The sequence below is a fragment of the Pleurodeles waltl genome, chromosome 2_1, assembly GCF_031143425.1.
Source record: "Pleurodeles waltl isolate 20211129_DDA chromosome 2_1, aPleWal1.hap1.20221129, whole genome shotgun sequence".
Lineage (NCBI taxonomy): Eukaryota > Metazoa > Chordata > Amphibia > Caudata > Salamandridae > Pleurodeles > Pleurodeles waltl.
Genome location: NC_090438.1, coordinates 667,017,693 through 667,038,935, shown reverse-complemented (window position 1 = coordinate 667,038,935; position 21,243 = coordinate 667,017,693). Strand labels below are relative to the sequence as shown.

The 21,243-nt window shown below is 43.1% G+C and overlaps 1 protein-coding gene across 1 annotated transcript in view; it reads right to left on the bottom strand.

Annotated features, from left to right (window-relative positions):
* Positions 1-13,815, bottom strand: part of SNRPD1 (small nuclear ribonucleoprotein D1 polypeptide) — a 31,706-nt gene extending 17,891 nt beyond the window's left edge. Inside the window, exon 1 of the mRNA XM_069216284.1 lies at positions 13,638-13,815. Within this exon, the coding sequence (XP_069072385.1) occupies positions 13,638-13,651 (14 nt within the window). The 5' untranslated portion in view covers positions 13,652-13,815. The remainder of the gene's footprint in view (positions 1-13,637) is intronic.
* Between the last annotated feature and the right edge of the window lie 7,428 nt (positions 13,816-21,243).

The following is a 21,243-nucleotide window of genomic DNA, read 5'->3' as shown; positions in this document are numbered from 1 at the left end:
TTTCAACCCAGAGGCTCCCTTGTGCGTTTGCGAGTTCATATTTTTCGACTCTGAAGTCTTAGATGAGTGCTCAGTCTTTCAGCTCTTAGATGCCTTCTCTACATGGATGATCTCCAGATCACCCTCTGATGTTTCGCCTTCCGCTTCCTGTGAAGCCGTCGTCATCGTTGCTCGACAGCCCCAAATCTCAGAGACTGCGTGGACTTCTGGCCCTATAACGCATGGTGGGCCATCCTCAGTCTCACTAACTTTCAAGGTCTTCAGCGCAAGCAAAGGTCCAGGCGATGAAATCCTTACTCTGATGATAGAGTGGAAGGTATGTATATCCTTTTGGGTGTTCTTATGGAGACTACTGTCTGTCCCGGTTTGATGAACTTCGCACAGATAATCTTCCAACTTCTGCCAATTATTTTTCCTTGTGTTGGAGACCCAACGACTGAAAAAAAATAATCTGAAGATGGCAATCAAAGGTGTGACCATCCAGAGGAACTAGGATGACGTCACCAGGGGTTACTAAATGGTGGTTCGGTCGCTGCCCCCCCAAAAAATACAAAAACAAACAAAACAAAAATTCAAGAGGAGGACTACAAAACAGTGGATAATTCCAGACCCAACCACTAGACGGGGAAATACTGCACAGCCATCAGAGCCTAAAAAAGATTCACCCTGCAAAACAATAGCTTTATTCTATTTTGGTTTGCTCCTGAGCAGGTACATTCAAATGTTTTAAACTAAACATAATGGCATGGAGATGTCTGTAAAGGACACAATGTCCGAAGTATGGTTTTCAACTCAAAAGGAGTTTAGCTATATGTGTCTTCTAAGGGCGTAACAGATAAACGTTTTTTGCCCAACCGTTTTTTTTTATTACAAAACTGTATTCCTGTAATTTGGAAAACAATCAGGTTAGTCTGGCTGAAATGGTGTTCCAATTGCAGCTGCTGAATATGTGCACTACGGTTTGTGATCATTGTGCGACTCAAAACTTACAAACCCAAACACCCATCCAGAATTTTTGCGTGCCCACACACTAAAAGGTGTCACACTATGGTGCAAAATTTGCTTTGGTACTATTTATGAGATATTAATGCAAATGCTAGAGTTTGTTCTTTACCAACCACTTTTTGAATCAACACAGCACACAAACCATGGAGGCTTGCATCCACAGTTATGAAGGAAGTGCAATCTTTACAAAAAGCACTCAAGGCTGGTGTTATCTCAATCAGATGTTTGACATTTTTGAATGCAGTCTTCAAGTCAGCAGACCACAAAACATTCTGACATTTTCCGAGTAACAATCTTAATGGTTTGAATGCATGAGCAGAGTCTGGCACAAAACAAGTGGTAACACTGAACTAAGCCCAAGAACACGGTTAAAGCAACTATTAATAGATGCTCTGGCTTCCTTGATGGCCCAAATCAGGGAAAATTCAGGTTTTCTACCAGACACGGATATGGTGCGACCTAAGAACTATAGCTCGTTGGTAGCAAATTTGTACTTGTCTTGCACGATTGTCTTGCCTCTGTGTAATAAAATAGCCAACACTTTCCTCAGAATTTGATTATGCTTTCAGTGAAGACAAAGAGGTTGTCCTGATGGCTGCATTCTGCTGATTTCCCCCTAATAGACTGTCCATCACAGGGCTGGAAAAATATACTCAACCACTCGCTATGGCCAGATTTGTTTTGAGGTTCAGCTGTTTTTAGATTCTGCTACACCTTTCTGGCAAGTTGACAAAGAATAGGTGTTCTGTTCAGTCAGAAACTGAATTAGCAATTAAGATGCCTTTAAATCTTATTCTTGTCAAAATCTGCTTTGTGTTCAGAGACTTAGGTCAAAAGTCAGTTTGTCTTCTTGCAAAGCAAATACTTTCCCTTGTGACTGTAGAGTTCCAGGATTTTGGAAGGTGAACCGTGAGAAAAATACTCCTGCCCGGATGGCAACGCTATTAGTACTAAGAGGCCAAGTCATGCATGGATCAGGTGTTTAGTGTATTTAGTCAAACAAAAGTTTTTTTTGTTTTTTTACCAGCAGAAATGCTGAATTCACATATTTAAAAGGCACACTTATGTGAGAACGAAGAAAAAAAAGGTGAACGTAAAATACAATATTTTCCTAAGATCACATAAGACCCATTTCCAGGTCAAGTACATTACAGTTAGGGTGAGTAGATTATTCAAGCTACTCGACCTGCAGGTCTAGTAAAATTTTTATGATTTTGCGAGGCCTGGTCAATCAGCTTTTGAAAGACGCTGCTGGCTGAAGTTAAGCCAGTTGTAGCCTCCGATATTTAAAGGCATCATACAGCATCACAAAAGTCATAAGCTTCTGAGATTCATTGGTCAACGCAACCAGGTGGTAGGCAGATCTTATATCTGTAATGGAAAACCACTTTGCCTCTCCTAGGTTGGCTAATTTATCTTGGGCAAAGGACCGCAGTCCACCACAGTTTTCATATTCAGAGTGCATAGGTCGGCAGACTATCTGATTTCTCCACATTTGTTCCAAGTTAGTACTGCAGATGCCACCCACTGTGAGGAATCACTGGGCTAGTTCTTCTGACGCTTAATGGGGTCGGGCGAACTTTGTGTGCTACAGACTGTGCCTGGATGTTAGTATAGTGACATGTTAGAACCCTTTGACAATACCAACCGGTTCACAAAATAGGCCACTAAATACAGATAAAATCTCAGAGGGGGCGTGGCCAGCCATCGTGGCAGAGTGGATGCGATCTACATCAGCTCCGGCAAGCACCATACGCCTGCCCGCACAGGGGTGTATTTACAGGAATTCTGCACTAGGGCAGGAAACAGACTGATGACAACAATGCTCATTTCAGACGAGTTGGATCCTTGCGAAGGACCTGACCACTTGGGCCTACAAGGAAGATGGCAGGCCAGCATAGAAGCACCTGAGAGACCCACAATGCAGGACCAAATCGGTCTACCAGCAGGCTGAAGCAAATTGAGGGGGCAGCAGACCCCAAAAGGACACCCAAGGAGAGAGGTACACCCCTCCCCATCTTGAATTTGCCTGAAAGAAGGGTCATCCCGCAGCACAGGCCCACGAGTCACAGGGGCATGTAGGTGCAGCAGCGTCCCCCCACCTGGCCCCAAAGAAACAAAGAGGGACAGGAAACTGGTGTGTCGGTCCCAGAGATCGCTAGCAGACCGCACCACGTGCCTTGCCTGACTCCAATATGGCGCCTGCCTGAGCTATAAAGCGGACATGACAGCCGTCTGCCTCATCAATACAATAGCCAAGGACTGGCACTGCCTCCTTCAGGGAGCAGTAAGCTACCATTTGAATTAGCCCTAACGTGAGAACTATTAGTTGACACTGGCTTAGCTGGAAACGCATCAATGATTCAAGCATTGACCTGCTATGTAACTAATTAATTGAATGTCCAACTATCTTGCACAGCCTTTGGTCCAAGTGATCCCTTGTGACACAGCATCCTCGAGACTATAGCTCTTCCTAAAGACTACCTGTGGGCCTCCCTTCACGGAACCCAGGGCCAACATAACAGTAACCATTGACTCTTAAGAAAGAAGTTAACACCAGTTTGATACCACTGAATTGTGACATGACCCGACTGCGTTCTCAGCTTGTGTACTGCTTAAGTGTCAGGACTTAGAGAATCGATCTCAGAAGGGCAATATTAGTTTGAAGGGCCTGGAGGACAGAATTGAGGGACCTAATCTAGTAGCCTTCATTGTGGGTCTGTTCTCAGAGCTCCAGGGAGAGGATCGCCCAGAAATGAGAGTGGAACAAGTTCACAGACCCTTATTGGAGTTAGTAGGGAGACGACCCAGAGACATCGTGGCAAAGCTAAGCTTCTACAAAATGAAGGAAATTATATCACCTTCCAAGGGGGAAACGTGCTTGCTGATCCAAGACACAGCGCCAGCAATGTTGAAGAGGCGTTTGCAGCTTCAAACCATTACAGGCGCACTTCGTAAGGGAAAGGTGAAATAACGATGGACCCATCCATTTGGGATTTTCTTTGAATCACACTGTACAGGTAGATCCCTCTGTGTTATGGGACGCTTTTAAGGCAGTCATTCAAGGGAAGTGCTTGCCCTGGATCACCACATTAACCAGACAGAAGACGAAGGAGAGAGAACTGCTGGAGGCTGAATTGGACAAAGCCGAAACTGAGCACAAGGCGACCCTCACAGTACACCTTGAAAGAAAAGTGACGTCCCTTCAAGGGAAAGTTCAGGCCATATACGCCAACAGGGCGAAGCTCTACCCATTACATCTTAAACAGACTACACATGAGAACGGTAATAAGATAGGCTTCCACCTTGCCTAGCCGCTACAAGCCAAACTGAACTGGACCTATATTAACCAACTCTACGAAGAACAGACTCGACACACAGAACAGGGGAAGGCACGACTGCTCCAAGACTTTTATGAATGCCTATTTAACGCAGAGATAAGGCGCAACAAATTTATCTAGCAGAAATCGAAATATCCCAGGCACCCCCAGCTCACAATGACATATATAGTGTTCCTATTTCACAAGAGGAAGTTCATTTCGACATTGAACTCTTAAACTCCACAAGGCCCAGGCCAGGATGGCTTTAATGCATCCTTCTATAAGTCTTTCAGTACTGAGTTGGTCACATATTTGACAGACCTCTAACCACATAGTGGATTCTCAAGCAGTCACCCCATCTATGGGGGAAAGCTCTGATTTCCATTATCCCAAAATGTATGCACATCCTACCGCCCAATACTCCTCCTTAACACGGATGCTAAACTACACACTCAAATACTGGCTCACAGGTTAGAGGTGATGCCAGAACTGATACATCCAGACCAATCGGGTTTTATCGCAGGGTAAAACACTCATGACAACCTAAGGCAGGCTATAAATCTAATAGAAGGCAACAAAAAAAAATCCCTTCGGCAATCGTGTTAACACTAGAAGCAGAGAAAGACTTCAACAGGCTAGATTGGGCTTTCGTGTCCCATATCCTGTCGCGGTTTGGGCTCCATGAGAGCTTCATAGCCATGATACTAGCCAACTATAGCCACCCTTGCTCTAGAATGTTAGTGAATGGTGCTGCCTCCAATGTTTTTCCCTTACGAGGGGCACACACAACACAGTTGCCCCCCTCCTCTGCTATTCGCTCTTAGCATTGAATCCCTGGCAGCAAAGACAAGCGCTACTCCCTTGATCCAAGGGATCCCTCTTGGCTCGGAGGAACATGTGACCTATTATAGAGCGGCTCAGCTCAGTTCCCTCTGAATGGTCCTTAAAGATGATTGAAACGTGGTTACACATGGATCGTGTGATAGTGGGGAGAACCAACAGGGACATTCTATGAAAACCTAAAGCAGACAGACCGCGTAATGGCTATTTACGTACCCCAACAGCGACCACATTGAAAACATGAGACACGGTCATTAGAAATCATAAGCTGATGACATTCCCCTTCTCACATACACCGATACACTCCAACACAGCATTTCACCCACACATTGACGCCTGTCACCTTTGATACATGGCGAGAAGAGGGGCTGCCTTGCGATAGCAATCTATTCCACAAATGGGACATATTAACATTTGATAACTGCTGCCAAGAGTTTAATCCCACAAATCTGAGTCTAATCACTATATCCAGCTGAAACGCTGGGTTCTCACAGCAGAAGTTCGACCACTGGAGACCTACTCCCCATTGAGAAATATGTTCAGAGGGCTGGATCAGCCAAAGGCTGCATATCCTTTTTATATGCTCCGGGAACAAGTACTGGGCTCACCGATAGTGGACTATCACTGGTGCAATTTATGGCATGATATTTCCAGATGTAATCATTCCTAAAGCCTACATGAAGTCCACTATAAAGTTATCTATGATGTGTAATTGTACACGGCGAAACAACTGACTACCTTCCCCAGTACTCCAGAGAGATGTTGAAGGGGGATTTGTTTTTTTCTTTTTCAAAACACATTTGGTGGGACTGTCCAACTATCCGCCCCTATTGTGAAGACATACAAGCTCAAGTTAAGGAGATATTGGGCAACCCCATACCTGACACCAAGACACGTGTAACTAGGCCTTCAGAACCCCTCCCTTAAACATCAGATGTCTGGAGATAGGTCTATTCTATGGCTCTGCCTCTGAGCTGCCAAGATGACCTTGGCAGCAGCCTGGAAGAAACCAGAGGCCCCTAACAATGTCACACTGGCATCCACGCATGTAGCACACACTTACCATGGAACGACTAACTGATATTAGGACTGAATTCAGGAAAACTTTGATTATATAAGAGGACCCCGGGTGCAGTGTCTGTGGGGGGTCTTGCTCTATTTCCATGCCCTACCCCCCTATAAGAACCCTTCATCTCTTACAGATATGATCCACCTTTCTGGTTCCCCAGGGACATACGTTGAGATGCGTACGGGGATGCATCCCTTGTGACTTGTGTGGATCCACCCTTCATTGGGCATTTTGTAACTATACCCTAATTATGCAAATTGTTATTGTTAACCTTTTGTGGTTGGAATGTGTTTACATATGTGTATATTGACGGTTACAGGCATATATGTCAAATTGTAGTCATGAAAGGGGTTTTCCATCAGAAAGTTAAATGCAAGGCTAATCAAGTGGCTACTTGGTGAATATTACACTGTTTAACCTATTAGCTATACTTATGATATAAACCAGTGGTTCCCAAGCTTTTGACTTCTGTGGACCCCCACTTTATCATTACTGGGACCCAGGGACCCCCACTGGAACATTATTGGAATTCAGGGACCCCCACATTAAGTCATCACTGAAAGTTGGGGACCTAATCTGTTAATATATATTTTTTTTTAAGCAGTCGCAGACCCCCTGAGGAGGCTTCGCAGACCCCCCAAGTGTCCCCAGACTGGGAACCACGGGCTGGACAAGTCATGACTGTCTCTGTATTGACTGAAAAATCAATAAAAACAGTTTGAATTAAAAAAAAAATTGGGCTGTCAGGCGCTTGTACTAAATACAACCCCATTTTGGCCAGATTCTGCCACCCAATAAGGTCCTTCCTTTTTATGGCCACATAAACTTTTGTTTGTCTGTCTCTTTTAAGATGCACTATTCTGGATATGAAGCAACCCATCATCTCAATGTCCAGGAATGTGGAAGTCATATTGCCCGACACCTAGGACATATTGTTTGAGGTCAAGGGCAACAAGTTTTCATGTTTATTTTGTCCTTGGTGCAAGTAGGCCCAACCTCCTGCAGCACAAACCCTTTGGCTGCCAGTTTACAGAGAAGGGACTGTCTGAAGTTGAGGTAATGTGTGTCCGCCTGTTAATGGGGTTCAAACTTGTATTTATGGGTCATTATTGAAAAGCCTTTATTATTAGGGTGAGCAGTGTAAAACATTTTAAAGGTTACACTGCGGGCGGGGATGGAGGCTCCAGTTTCATTATGCACTGACTGCCACAGTAGTTCCTGGCACTGAACAAAACTACTTTGTGTGCCAATAATCGTACTTCTAGAAAATATTTGTGAACTGTATTTTAGTACAAGCAAATATGCATGTGTAGATTTGCTCATGTGAAACTGTATTGAGCGTTTTTAAGTTCACTTTTCCTCCAACCACTTTTTTCCCCAACCCTGGAAGAACCGCTACATTGTCGGAAGTAAATTTCCAACCTTTCTCAATGCAAAAAGATTTGAGAAGAGCTGGTGAAAATCCTTAAAACATGCAAGTTAATAGGCTTGCAGACTCAAAGGCATTCCAGCCCTGGAACTATTGCTTACTGCTTCCTCAAGCCCCAGTATGTAGATCTGCGGAACTGTGACACAGTAAGGAAATTGCATTAGTAGGGATTGACATTTCAAGTATTCAAGCTCTACTATAGTCATAGCCCCGGCATAATCAGAGAGGCTATTATCAGAGCTCTTACATAATGAGATTGCTGCTATATTCTGACGCCACACTAAATGGCACCAAAGGGACAAGTAGTTATATATTTTTTCAGGACAAGTAGATTTAAGAAGCAGTCTGACCCACACACAAGTAGATATGTTATTAAATTCCGCACCCCTACTTAAGACTTTTAAAGTGAATACAAATAAGTTGTAATTATTTTATTAAGCAGGCAGAGGTCCAAGTGGGAGGGATCTATGGGGCACAAGGCCCCCATACTTTTAAATTTAAGAAAAAAGTTCCCCTACGTTGTAAGGGGGCCTACTAAGCAGAGTATGTATGGTCTGCTGCAAGACATACAGTGGCTTACCAAGAACACAAGGGTCTTGGAGCCCACCCGTGCTTACCACTGGCTTACTTTCCTGGTCACTCATCTGAACGCTTATTTGTTTCCCAGCTTGATGGTGTTATTTGTCCCTCTTATGGAAGATATTCTCTTAATCTCTTTGATAGGCCGGCATCTCTGCTTCTACTGCTTGCCTTTCTAGCACTACTTTTGACGAACTATTGTTTCTTTAAGAAAAAGAAAAAAAGGCCATTGGTTGGCTTCATTACCATTCTCATTTTCTTCCTTTTCATTGGTGAACGCATGTCTGTCAGTTTTATTTTGTATTACTGTTTTTTTCTCTTTCCTGAGCTTGGACAAAGTACTGACTAATTTCTTAATTAAAGCCACTTTTCTCTAGCCAGTCTTGTGCGAGCCACATAACTTATTAAATTGTAATACAGTTATATATTGCAGAATTTACCCAGGGTGCATTTGTTTATTACTCGTCTTTGTTTTGGTCACATTCTTTATAATGCTGTCTTTCTTTCGAATTTGGGTACGACAACCTAAGTTCAATATTTTTTAAATTGTACCAACTGGTGAGATCACTGTGTACCAAAATGAATGTGAGTTGCAATCTGAGGTTTAAACAGGCCATCTTACACTCATGTACATCTAAACAGCTACAGGAAATGCCATGGCTATAACCCAGTAAAGTAAAAGTCCAGAGCAATCAATCATCAACTCAACTGGCATGGATTAACTGAAAAGGTCTGCCACATACCCCTGACCTTAAAGCAAAACTCATGACCACCTTTCCCTTCAACCTACACCTGTTCACTCCACTAAACTGGGCAGCTACAGGCTTACTGGACACCTGCAGAACTGATCAAAACTGGAAGCTTACTGAAAACCACATATTATGCATCTGTCTCACATTTAAGCACTCGCATCCCATAACATGCTAACCACACCTCAGGTCACACTGTGCAAGGGTTTTTAGCGCTGGGAGCTTGATCTGCACAGTACAATCAGTGTGAACTGCACTATGCGGCACCAGAGAGGGGGCTACTTCTTTTCTGTCACCCGAGCAAATTTTCTAGTCGAGCTGCAGCTTTTGCGATGCAAATGGTTGTGACCTGCTGCAAACGACTGAAGAGAGATCTAGTGCTGGAAAAATTGCACCCGGGGAGGATGCAAATCCACACTTGCCAATGTAATGCCATAACGTGCACAAGACAAAAAGCTCTTCTGGTGTAGTTTTGCCCACTCTTCACTCCACTGAGTACAGTTCAAGCAAAACATAGCCAACCTGTGCATGGCAGAGGTTCTCTCCCAATATGTGCGGCGCACCAACATTAGGTTAGCAAGCGCAAATTTGCAAATTATGCGTACACCATCAAGATTTTTGATGGTGGTTGGCCATGACAGACAGCAGCTTTCTCAACGTGAACCGAGTAGAAAATCTACTTAAGCAACAGAAAGAAACACAGGCCCTTAATCTGCTGCATGGCGCTATTCGTGTTGATTTTACAGCATAGAACAAGCCCCCAGTGCTAAAAATCAGCAGACGTGCCCAAATTCTGCCAGGTCGCAGAACTGAGGGAGTTCCACCTAGGCTTCAATCAAAGCAACACCTGCAGGGGGCAACTCCACACTGAAAGATACAGAACGTGAATAACACTTCAAGCATACAAATGATGGAGGGGACTAGTTACTTTAAGAGCCTGGACAAAAGCCAGAGCTTTAAAAAAAAAAAGCAAAAAAAAAAAACCTGGATTGAATTTTATTCTTTGAGTTCTTGTAGAGCGCATGGCTACCTGGATGACTCCCAGCACTGGAAGAGAAGCCAAGCAAGGGGAATAAACCTGGTTGTTACAAGGAAAAGAGCCAGGTTTTAACAGCCTTTTGAAAGGACAATACGTTGGACAGTACTGACTTCCAAAGCAAGAGAATTCTTGAGTCTAGGGGCCTGCTAAGGGAACAAACGACCTTCCCCACCCCACGGAGACTTGTCTCACCTTGGGCACTTGTGGCAAATGGGCTGTTGAGGATCTGAGTGCTCTGCCTGGAATGTAGTGAGTAGCCAGCGATTTCAGTAGAACAGGGCTTGGTTGTATTAGGAAAAAAACAAATGGCAAACCTCTGCTATACAACTTTTGCAGCACAGCACCCAAAAAACAAAGTACACCACTAGCATGTCACAGGTTCTGTACCTGTCAGAACTTCCTAAAAGGTTCTTCACAAACGCCTTGTAATCATGCTACCCTTGTTAATCAAAAGAAATTCCTCAAACCTACCAATTTTTGTGCACAGATTCAGAACAAGACTACAAATAAGGCATAAACTGTTCGTTAGCCGTCTGTTAGCTGCTAATAGCGTACACCCATGAATAATGCTTCCATTCATCAAAGTCTTCAGTCACTTACAAAGCATCCTCCCCCCTACATACACAACCCTAGAGCAATCTAATTGACAATTTTCCACCTTTACATCAGTATTTATAAAATAAGAAAATCATGAAAGATTTCTTCAAAGATGACAACAAAAAATGACACTAAGAAGCAATATTTTCAATCTGACTGGTGACCCTTCCTTCCTTAGTGACAGGATAGTCCTTTCCTACTTTTGACTGTCCCAAAGCGTAATGAAAAGTTATTCATCACACATTTACCATACCAAAATGCTAATGTAAATACCCCACATAACTGGCAACATTTATTGAACTTTTTTTAATAAAAAAAAACCCAACCAGCCCATTGGAGACGCAAGAGGCTGGATACACCTACAACTCTATGTGCCTTAGCACGCATCAAATCACGCTCCCAGCCCTTGTACTTCAAGCCCATCTCCGCAATATACATATATTAAATATTTTAAAGTGCAATTCAATTGTACCTTTTGGAAGAAAATCGGCAACTGGTGTTCCCCCCTTTTGTACACCGATAAAATTAGTACTTCACAGCCTCGTGGTATTATATACTGGCCTCAAAAAAAATCATAAAACTAATCCTACACCTACAAGTCAAGTAGCTTGAATAATCGACTCGACCCAACTAATGTACTTGACCCAGAATCGGGTCTCAAATTTTGTTATCCCAGACAAATATTGTATTTTACAGTCATCCTTTTCTTCTTTCTCATAAATGAGTGCACCATAAACATGCGAGTTCAGCATCTCTGCTGTTAAAAAACTATATATATATTTTGTTTGATTAAATACACTAAGCATTTGCTCCATGTCTTATAAATCTGGCCCAAATATAAATTACACAATATCCATGCAAGACTTGCCTCTTAATTTACTAATAGCTTTGCCATCAGGGCAGGAATGTTTCTCTGTTTAGGTTTAAACACTCACTTTTAATCAATATATTACTAAAGCATGATGTGGTAGCGCACTGTCATTTACAGACAGTACATTTCCAAGAAATGTCCAAAAACCTTGCCACTAAGTTGCAGCTTCAGTGATAAAACTATATAGTGTATTAACAATAATCTGAGAAAATGGGGATTCAGTAAACATTTATCATTTGCACATCACCAAGTGTTCTGACTTTTTCCATTCTAGTAAAATATTTTTTTCCACCACACAGAAGTAGAAAAAAATGGTCTTTCACGGCTACTAAAATATACTTTGAAATGTTTGTAAAGTTGAGTTAATTATATAAATGTTGTGTGTTATGCTAGGAAAAAGCTGATACCAAGAGCCTTTCATTTCACGTAGGTCAGACAGTTTACCATACAAAATCCTGGAACTCTGCAGTCACAAGGAAGAGTATTTGCATTGTAAGAAGACAAACTGACTACTGACCTGTCTCTGAACACAGAGACAATGTGACAAGAATAATTTTAAAGGCATCTTAATTGCCAATTCAGTTTCTGACTTAACAGAACACCTGTTCTTTGTCCACTCGCCAGAAGGGTGAAAGTTGAATCTAAAAATAGCTCGACCTCATAAATAAACTCTCAATGCAAGTGGTTCAAAGATACGTTCTGGCAACCCTTGGCTATTTAAATATTAACCTAAAATAGCTTCATTAAGCCAACCTTAAATTCTTGTCCCTAAATTGAAGAAATCTCCCAAGGTTTTAAATGCTTCCCGCTGTCTCTGAACTTGGCCTCATCTATTGAAGATACCACTTGCCTCTTCAGATTATCGAAAAAATAATCAAACCTCCTCATTTGAGAAGTGTATCATAACTAGCTGCATCATCTACAAAGCCACCACAACTGGCACCCTTGCCCATCTGGCTGATGCCCACAATTTACCGTTGCTCTTGGCACAACCGCAACCAAAACGCTATTGGACTGGAAACAAAGGAAAATTATAGAAAAGGCAACAGGTCTGCCTCACCTATGCACCCACAATCTAGCACACCCCCGTATCCTACGTACAGGATGGCCTTAACAGAGAGATAACAGGTACTCTGCATTGTCTCTTGGACCACAAGAACAATACACCACTGCAAGATCACCAAATGTTCAAGGGCCTCATTTTAAGGTGCTGACTTGTATAGCAGTGATGCTGAACAGCCAAAAGTACCCCTGAAGGTAAATGTGCAGTAGAATATCAAATACAACGCACAGAAACACATTAAACAAGTTACGCATTAATGCGAGGTCGATACTGCAGCAGTTTTTAAATCATTGAATCTTACACCGTGAAACAATTTCCCGTCCTAAGCCCACCCGTTTCAAATTGATACTGCCGAAGCTCCACAAACCTGGATTTCTTTTAGAAGATTTAACATACTTTCAACCGGCTCTTTACACTTACGGTCTGAGAGAACTGGTTTTGTGAGAACTGGCAGGCGGAGAAGACAAACTGTACAGGACTGTGCAGTTGCACCACCTGGCTTACATGATGATGCAGAACGACAACTAGGGAGCAATAAGTTCAAATGGAAGGGTTCCAGAGTAAGCGCATCGTTCCCTTGTCTAATAATAAATCACTTTGGTAACAACTCCTTAAAGTACGCATTTCCTTTTCCTTGCTCTGTTGAGATATATGCATCCATAAAAAAAATAGCTTCCAACTTGAAATGCAGTCGCTTTCTACCAATATCAGCGTGAGCTAGCCTTCTACTCGCCACAACAGCAGCCTAGACTAAGAAACATGACTGAATAGGTAAAAAAACATAAAATATGTGCACACGCCCAAAAAAAGGAATCCACAGGATTTCCCGTGCCACTCGCGGTTGGCGGGTAAGATGCATCGCACCCTCTGGGTGTCGCTACCCATTCTTTGTCTTACGGGCAAGCAGCAGGCGGTTCGAAAAGAGTAAGACTGGCGCGCTCTTTGCCGCCATTTTGTGCCTCCTCCCCACCAAGACGCTTCACAATCAACGACATCGCTACCACATGCAATCCTCTACCATCTTCACGTTGAGGCACACCCCCCCACCACCTGGAAAGCGGCCCTTGAATTCTTACCTCACGAGCTTCATTTTGACGGCTAGGTGGTTGGGGAAATAGCAGCGATGCGCGCAGAGTTCCCGCCCGGCGAGCGGAACAAAAAAAATTGAGCACGGAAGGGACAAGGCCACAAAGCGCAAGCCTCCCCGGCACGAATAGTTGTATTGTGGGTAGGACGCAAACCGGAAGTGACGTTCGCAGACAAAATTACGTTAAACGTCTGCTGGTAATTTTCCAAACAAAAAAAGTGTACGTGATTACGCCATGGAAACTGAAAAAATACAAAGATTTAGGTGCGTGATCTGTTGAAGAAGAAGAACCGGGGGCCAGCTTGGAGCATGTTACACGTCGGGGTGTACGCCTTGTATTCTCATGTATCTGTTAAGTAACGTAACTGTGTATACAAATCCACACGTTTTATTAATATTTTCGGATAATGCATTTAATTAATGATCCAGTCCAACCGCCCGAAAGTTTTGGACGTCATCTGCTCTTCATCTGCCAATACAGTAAATTTATTCGAGGTAAGGGTTCTCACCTGTCCTATGTTTTTTTTTTCTTACTGGCATGGCCATTATTTTACTGTTCGGACTTGCAAATAAATGGAAAATGTTCTAAAGCCTCTATTTTTTTCTCTCCATTCAATACAGTAAAACAGCAATCAGAAAACCCTTTCATAAGTCTTCCAGGGCTGCCTAAATGATCTCTGATTCTATGTCAGGACCGGATGCTCCGACTTGCTTCTCTTTCCATGCTTTAATTTTTTAGCAGCCAATCAGAAAAACTAAACAAAGACATCACTCTCCTCTTTCTTTGCTGCTTCACAGCCAGTTAAGTGCCATTGTTTATCTCATGTTATAAATGATTGCAGAGTGCACGAGGCGGTATGAGCGTATTTAAATATATTGCCTGCCCACACAGCACGTCCCACTGACTTTAGCATTGTTTCACTGCTTATGGTGTGTGATGCGCTTCAATCGGACGCTTCCTATTGGTTCTGCGCATCGCTTCAGTTTGTGAGCGTTTATCCTTCAGGTGAGGGTTTTTCTAAACCCCTGCATTTCTTTTTAGCGGAGTGGGAGTTAAGAGAGCGAGGGGGGGCAGAAATGGCGAAAAAAGCAGTGCCCCCCAAAGGAGAGCGACCCTTGCCCAAGGGATCGCTCTCCCATGCTGTAAAAACACGCACGCACACACACTAATTCCCTGGTGTCCAGTGGGCATCCCTGCTGCCCAAACGCATTGCGATCGGGCAGCAGTAATGCTCAAAGAGACATTGAGTGAAAGGAACACCCTTTCCTTTCCCTTGATGCCTCTTTCACAGGCATCCCCCCCACCCCCAGAGGTAAAACTTACCTCCTTTTCCAAAGACGCGCTGGAAGCAAATGGCTTCCAACACGTCTTTCCTCCCTTTCATGTTGTGACGTCATGGGGGGGTAGGGTAAGGGATTCCCCTTCCGGCCCTGACCTGGGGGGGTGTGGGGGCGTCCCTCGGGGGGAGTGCTAGCGCTTCTCCTGAGGGCTGTTCAGTGGACGTAATGGTTACGTCCATGGCGCCTCACAGGTGCAGCCATGGACGTAACCATTATGTCCATGGCGGACAAGGGGTTAAACACTAAAAATACACTTACTCACCCTAAACTCTAAAATACCCTTGTCACCTAAATACCTTTACCCACCTTAAACCCTAAAAATACCCTTCTCACCTAAATACCTCTTGCCACCCAAAAACCCTAAAAATACCATTGACTCCCAAATACCCTAACCCATCCATAACCCTAAAAATACCCCTGCCTCCCATATACCCCTAACTAACTTAAATCCTAAATATACCTGTGCCACCAAAATACCATTACCTACGCTCAACCCCAAAATCCCTTGCCACCAAAATACCCCTACACACCCTAAACCCTAAAAATACCCTTGCTCTCCAAATACCCCTACCCACCCTAAAAATACCCTTGCCACTCAAATAACCCTTGCTCTAATATATATATATATATATATATATATATATATATGTATATATATAAAAATTACATAGTGGCAGTCGCCACTAGGTAGTTATAACTAGGACCATTATTTCTTTGGCGCCCTTTGATGAATCTACAATACATTTTCCACCCAAAAAGTGTTGTAGTGATTCTTGTCTCGCACAAAAAGTTTGGGGGTGATCCGTCGAGCCGGGGCCGAGAATAAGGGGGGCTTTGAAAAAGTTGCCTTTCCCATGCTAATTCCCAAAGGGCCTTTAGACACGTCTCCAGCCCGAACCACTGGACGGAATTACGCCATATTCAGCAGAAACCATGCGCGATATTCATGAAAATTCACACATTTTCACAAATTGTTCACGATATTCAGAAATATGAAAAAATTGAAAGAAAAACCACACTCATTCATACACTAATTAATTCACTCATACATGCACTCAGAGACTCATGAGCCCACTCACATACTCACTCACTCATGCACCCACTCTGATTCACTCATAGACTCACACACCCACTTTGAGACCCACTCAGACACACCCACACCCACTTTGAGACCCACTCAGACACACCCGCACCCACTCACAGATTCACTGACAGAGACAGGTACTGTGGCCAACCTGCGCTGCGCACAGCCAAAGCCCATGTGTTGCGCAGGGTTGAGTGGTTATAAGGACTTGGCTGCAAGTCCTGGCTGCAAAGGGTTGCGTGGTGGGGTTTGGAATAACGTATAATAACTAAAATGACTTTACGTTAAAAAAACATAGAAAATCATTGACAAAAACAAAGTTTGCAGGGACATTATAGTTAGGTTCTAAATTTACTCGAGCAAAACCATAGAAATTCAGCAGTTATAGTTAGAGTTCTTTCAAGAAACTAGAATTCGAGCCCTAAGGTAACTATAACTTGCGCCTTCACCATGCACAGGTACTTCTTCCTCAAATTATAGCATTGATGAGATCTTGTATGGCATCTTTGATATTATCACTGCAACATTTGCAATAAAACTATTGGTAAGAAAACGGTGAATGGCAAGGTTGCGAGTTATAGTTACTTGACAGAACTCTTATAACTGTTGAATTTCTATAGTTTTGTATGATTAAATTTAGAATCTACCTATAACGTCCCTGTAACCTTTGTTTTTTTTCCGGGGGAAAAATAAATATTTATACTTACCTGCAAAATACTTACATATTAGTTGTAAAGGCATACTTTTTAAGCATACATGAGTGGTAACATTTTGCATGGTAAAGACGTGTTGGAAAGACATGTATTGTTAAAGATGCGTGGTAATGGTATTGTATGGTAATGGCCACCTTCTATAGGGTATTTCCTGGCCCTGGAGGCCTAACAGTAATGAGAACTTTATGAGCGTGAACACCCTGTAGACACCTATAGTAATATTCAACAAAAGGCTTAAAAAGTATTGTTTCTGGCCACATAAGGCCAATGATTAGGGCTACAGAATATAAATACCCTGGCATAAGGTTACGTGAGAGGCAGCCATCACCTCCATCTATCCACTTTGAAATCAAAATCATTGTCACTCTCAGCTACATTGTTTTGTGTATCAGGTGAGTTGGCTGGCTCCTTTCTTGCTCCCATTCAAGAAGTAACAAGGGCAACATTTCTTTCATTGCTAAACTAAAGTAATGAGACCTTTCATGGCCGACTATTCCCCTAGCTCGACCTTGCCCAGTGTAATCTATACAGGTAACTATTTTGTCTTTCATTACCAAAAGTTTAGGTTAGGGTAGCATACCAGAAAGATCTCAAGATTCACTTCAATATTCATTCGCTTTTCTCCTGACTTGGCATTCATTATTAATGAGAAGCCAGACCTGAGTCTCAGCAGGCAGATCAAGTTTTTTTGAGTTCTGCTTCAATTCAGTGATGACTCAAAAGATGATGGAGACAAAAAGGGAACTCAAGAAGATTCTTGTACCGGGTCAGATTTTGCTGTGTCTGCTATATCGGATTGTGGAGATATTGGGATCTTCTACTTTGGTGATCTTTCCTGAGCCTCTCCGTCATTGAGCCCCCCCAGAGTCTTACATCTTCACAAGGGGATCTCTTAAACATAAACAAATCTAATAACCTTGTCAAAGTACTACAACTTGGAAGTTGAGTTGTGGTTGGACCACATGAAAACCTAAAATTAGGGCAATTTTTGGGCCCTCTCCAGATGTGTTATAGAATAGAGTTGGATGCCAGCAATTGGGGTTAAGGAGCCAAATGCAGCGACCTGGACACAGGTAGTAGGTTGTCTAGTGTCGACACCAGTTACACCTATATTGTCTGTAATTGACGGGCATTATTGTACGATATGATCACTGTCAGCATGCAAAACAAATTGTTCTTGCTGGGACAATAAAGTCTGTAGCATGGTAAAATATGATTATCCCTGCCCTGAGTGCCCAACTGTACTGTTGTTTGGATCCCTAATGCTGATTTTTGTTGTCATAGGCAAACACAGCTCATGTGTGTGTCTTGACACAGGCCTGTCTCACTGATTGCAGAGTAGTTGGACCAGGAGGGACACCCCAAAAGCTACCCTCATAGTTGTGAAAGGTTACTGCCTTCACCAAGGGTTAAGCAGCACATGGGTGGTGACAGCAGCATACCATACAGTGTGATCAGTAGAAGTAGACAGGTCCTTTTTAACCTGTGAAAAACCAACAGAAGATGGACGGAATGCAGAGCAAATCAAACATTCACCCCCAGTCACAGATCTGGGTTTAATCCATCAGTTTTTTTGCTTGACATGCAATTCCAGTTTGGGCTCAGCTATATGCAAATCAGTCTTGACCCAGTTCCCCATGGGAACAGTCCAGTCCGAACTGCCAGGCCCTCCCTGAACCAGAAACAAGCATCCAGGGACCGGTTTCAGGGTATCACCCTTCATCAGCCAGGCTAGCTTGAATCTGGTGGCATAGCAAGCACGGGCTGGACTGTTCCCATGAGGGACAGGGTCAAGACTGATTTGCATATGGCTGGGTCCAAACTGGGGTGGCATGGTGAGCAAAAGAATGATGGATTAAACCCAGATCTGTGACTGGGGGTGAGTGTTTGCATTGTTCAGCACTCTGTCCATCATCCTTTTGTGTTGCCTTCTTAACCTGTGTCACTATGTTGTATAGCTATTTTAGCCATATTTTAGACACATTATTTTAGCAAACTAGGCCTGCTGTTGTGCACTTTAGCCCAGTTACATTTTATTCAGCATTGTTTTATTGTTCTAGCAATAGCCACGTTTGTGGTGTTTTTTTATTTTTCTCTATCTAGTTGTTCTTTCGCCTAGTAAAGCATCACGTTCTCAGTAGGACATTCATTTCACTTAGTGCTTTTCTCAAGGCTGCAGTCAGATGGGGTTGCTGGCAAAAGTGATATGCTGTAGCTCCAACATTCATAGAAACACACATGTTCCTATGTGAGGAAGCTTTCTTAGAATGTCAACTGTTTTATTATAAAAAAAAACACTCCTTTGTCCCATACACATTAGAAGGATATTCCAGCCAGATGACCACAAATGCATGCTGATTGCCTCGCTACAGCTGCTTGTTTAGACTGCCGAATCCCTGACCTACCTGGGTATGGTGTCTCTCGAGTACAGACTTCCTTACTCTGGTATGAGGCATGATGTCTTCCCAGGTTGGAAACCTGAAGGGCGGATTAAGGCTTATTATGCTGTGCTCTAACATAGCTTAGGTAGGAGAACTATACATATCACTCCTAGTGACAGTATGGTGGGACTGTTTTTGTGTTTCACTCTCCTCATCACAATTTTGCTTTTATTGTGTTTTATCATCCTAGTTATTGCAACACATGCCATTTTATCTAAGATGCAGTTACTCTAATAAATCTTTATTGAACTGTATTCTGCCTCTGTTTGTCTTTGCCTGTATCAGACTAATGCAACCAAGAGAAAGGGACGATATCTGATCCCCAACGATTCCCCTGAGGAGTCTTTCTTGTCATGCGCATGGTTGCCTTAATCATCCCTGTTCTTGGATAGAGGTGAGGTGATTCTAGTTAGCCAGAAAACCTGCATTAGGCTGACAGTTGTCACATGGTGTGGAATTGTACCTAGTACCCCACAAATCTATGCAATGCTACCTCCCAAATCCAGTAGCCTCATTAGGATGAGAACCTAGGCGACATGGGACCACCATCGTTTGGTCAGGCACTAATTTTCGGATCCTCCTAAGTATCTCAGTCTCAAAAAAGGCTAAAAGACACCTCAATACTAAATATTGAGATGTCGTGGTATTGAGGATTTCCTCCTCAGTAAAGTAGGTAGTACAAGCCTAACGCTGTAGGTTGTTTAAGCTTGAACCTTAAAAGGATCAATCCCCATTTGGTCTCCTTATCTCTGAACAAACACCTTTACCATTAACATGGCGAACCTGCAACGGGTAGCAATTGCAGTAAATATGCGACCGCCCCTTACTGCATTCCTATTGGCAAATGGCCTAACGGTGTATGGTGGAGGGGGAGTTGGTCAAGTCACATTTGTTGTTGAGGCTCATCCAGCCTACAGAACAGAAACATTTTATTCTTGGGTAACATTTCCAGGAGTTGATGGGAACTCAAACACATTTAATCATTATACACCTGCAAACATACCTGCACAATATAGAGCTTATGCATATTTAGAAATGCCTCTATCTTATCAAAACCATAATAATTGGCTTGATGGAGCTCTACCACATACAATATTACACTTTAGGTTAGGCAATGACGGGCCGACCTGGCCTTTATTGGCCACATTTACACTGCACCCTGATGCAGCAACCTTAGTGGTAGCCGAGGTACGCTGCTTATATACAGAACTCACAGAAATATAAAAACTATGAGTACAGTTGCTAATGCAAACATTAAATACTAACCCAGGACATGCTGCCTAATCGCAACCACATGCAGTTACGCCAGGCATTAACCATGCAACTGTCCATTCGATCATGGGTAAGGTACCCGCCAGACGGGGGGGAATTCCGTTTTGGTTAGCTCAAAAAATAAACCAGCTGGAAGCAGTTTTTCCCCATACCGGTCCTCAGGATAAACATAGAATCCTCACTATGTGCTTGCCATTTGGGATGGTTCCCACAGTAGATAACTGCAAACACGGGGCACAGTATTTGCCAAGCTTTATACTACCGCACACGCCTACAGGCTCACTCACCTTTTTTAAGTTCCACAGCTGTGTGCTTATCTCATTCTAGGCCTATATCAGGTAGATTGGAGTGCTGAACAGTGCAGGAGTAATGACTCTGCGCTGGATGTATGTGTGCCTGGGAAGATACAGTAGAGGGATAGACCAGTACTGTGCGGTAGATGAATGGTTAGTGCATTCACTTAGTGTATGTATGCCTGCGAAGAATACATCATGAGATGTAGTGCTGTGCACTGTGTGCACAACGGAAACAGGTACTGGGTGTATGTGTGCTTCTGAGAAGTACACTAGATAAAGGGTGAAGTGTTGTGTAGCATGCACATGCACTGTGCTAGCAGTGTGTGTGCTTGCAAATAGCACACCCTGGTACCATACTAAAAGGCTACAGTACTGAACAGTGTGCCCACATTGAATTTGTGTGCTGAATGTATGTGTGTTTGTAATGGCACAATGCATGGAGGTAACA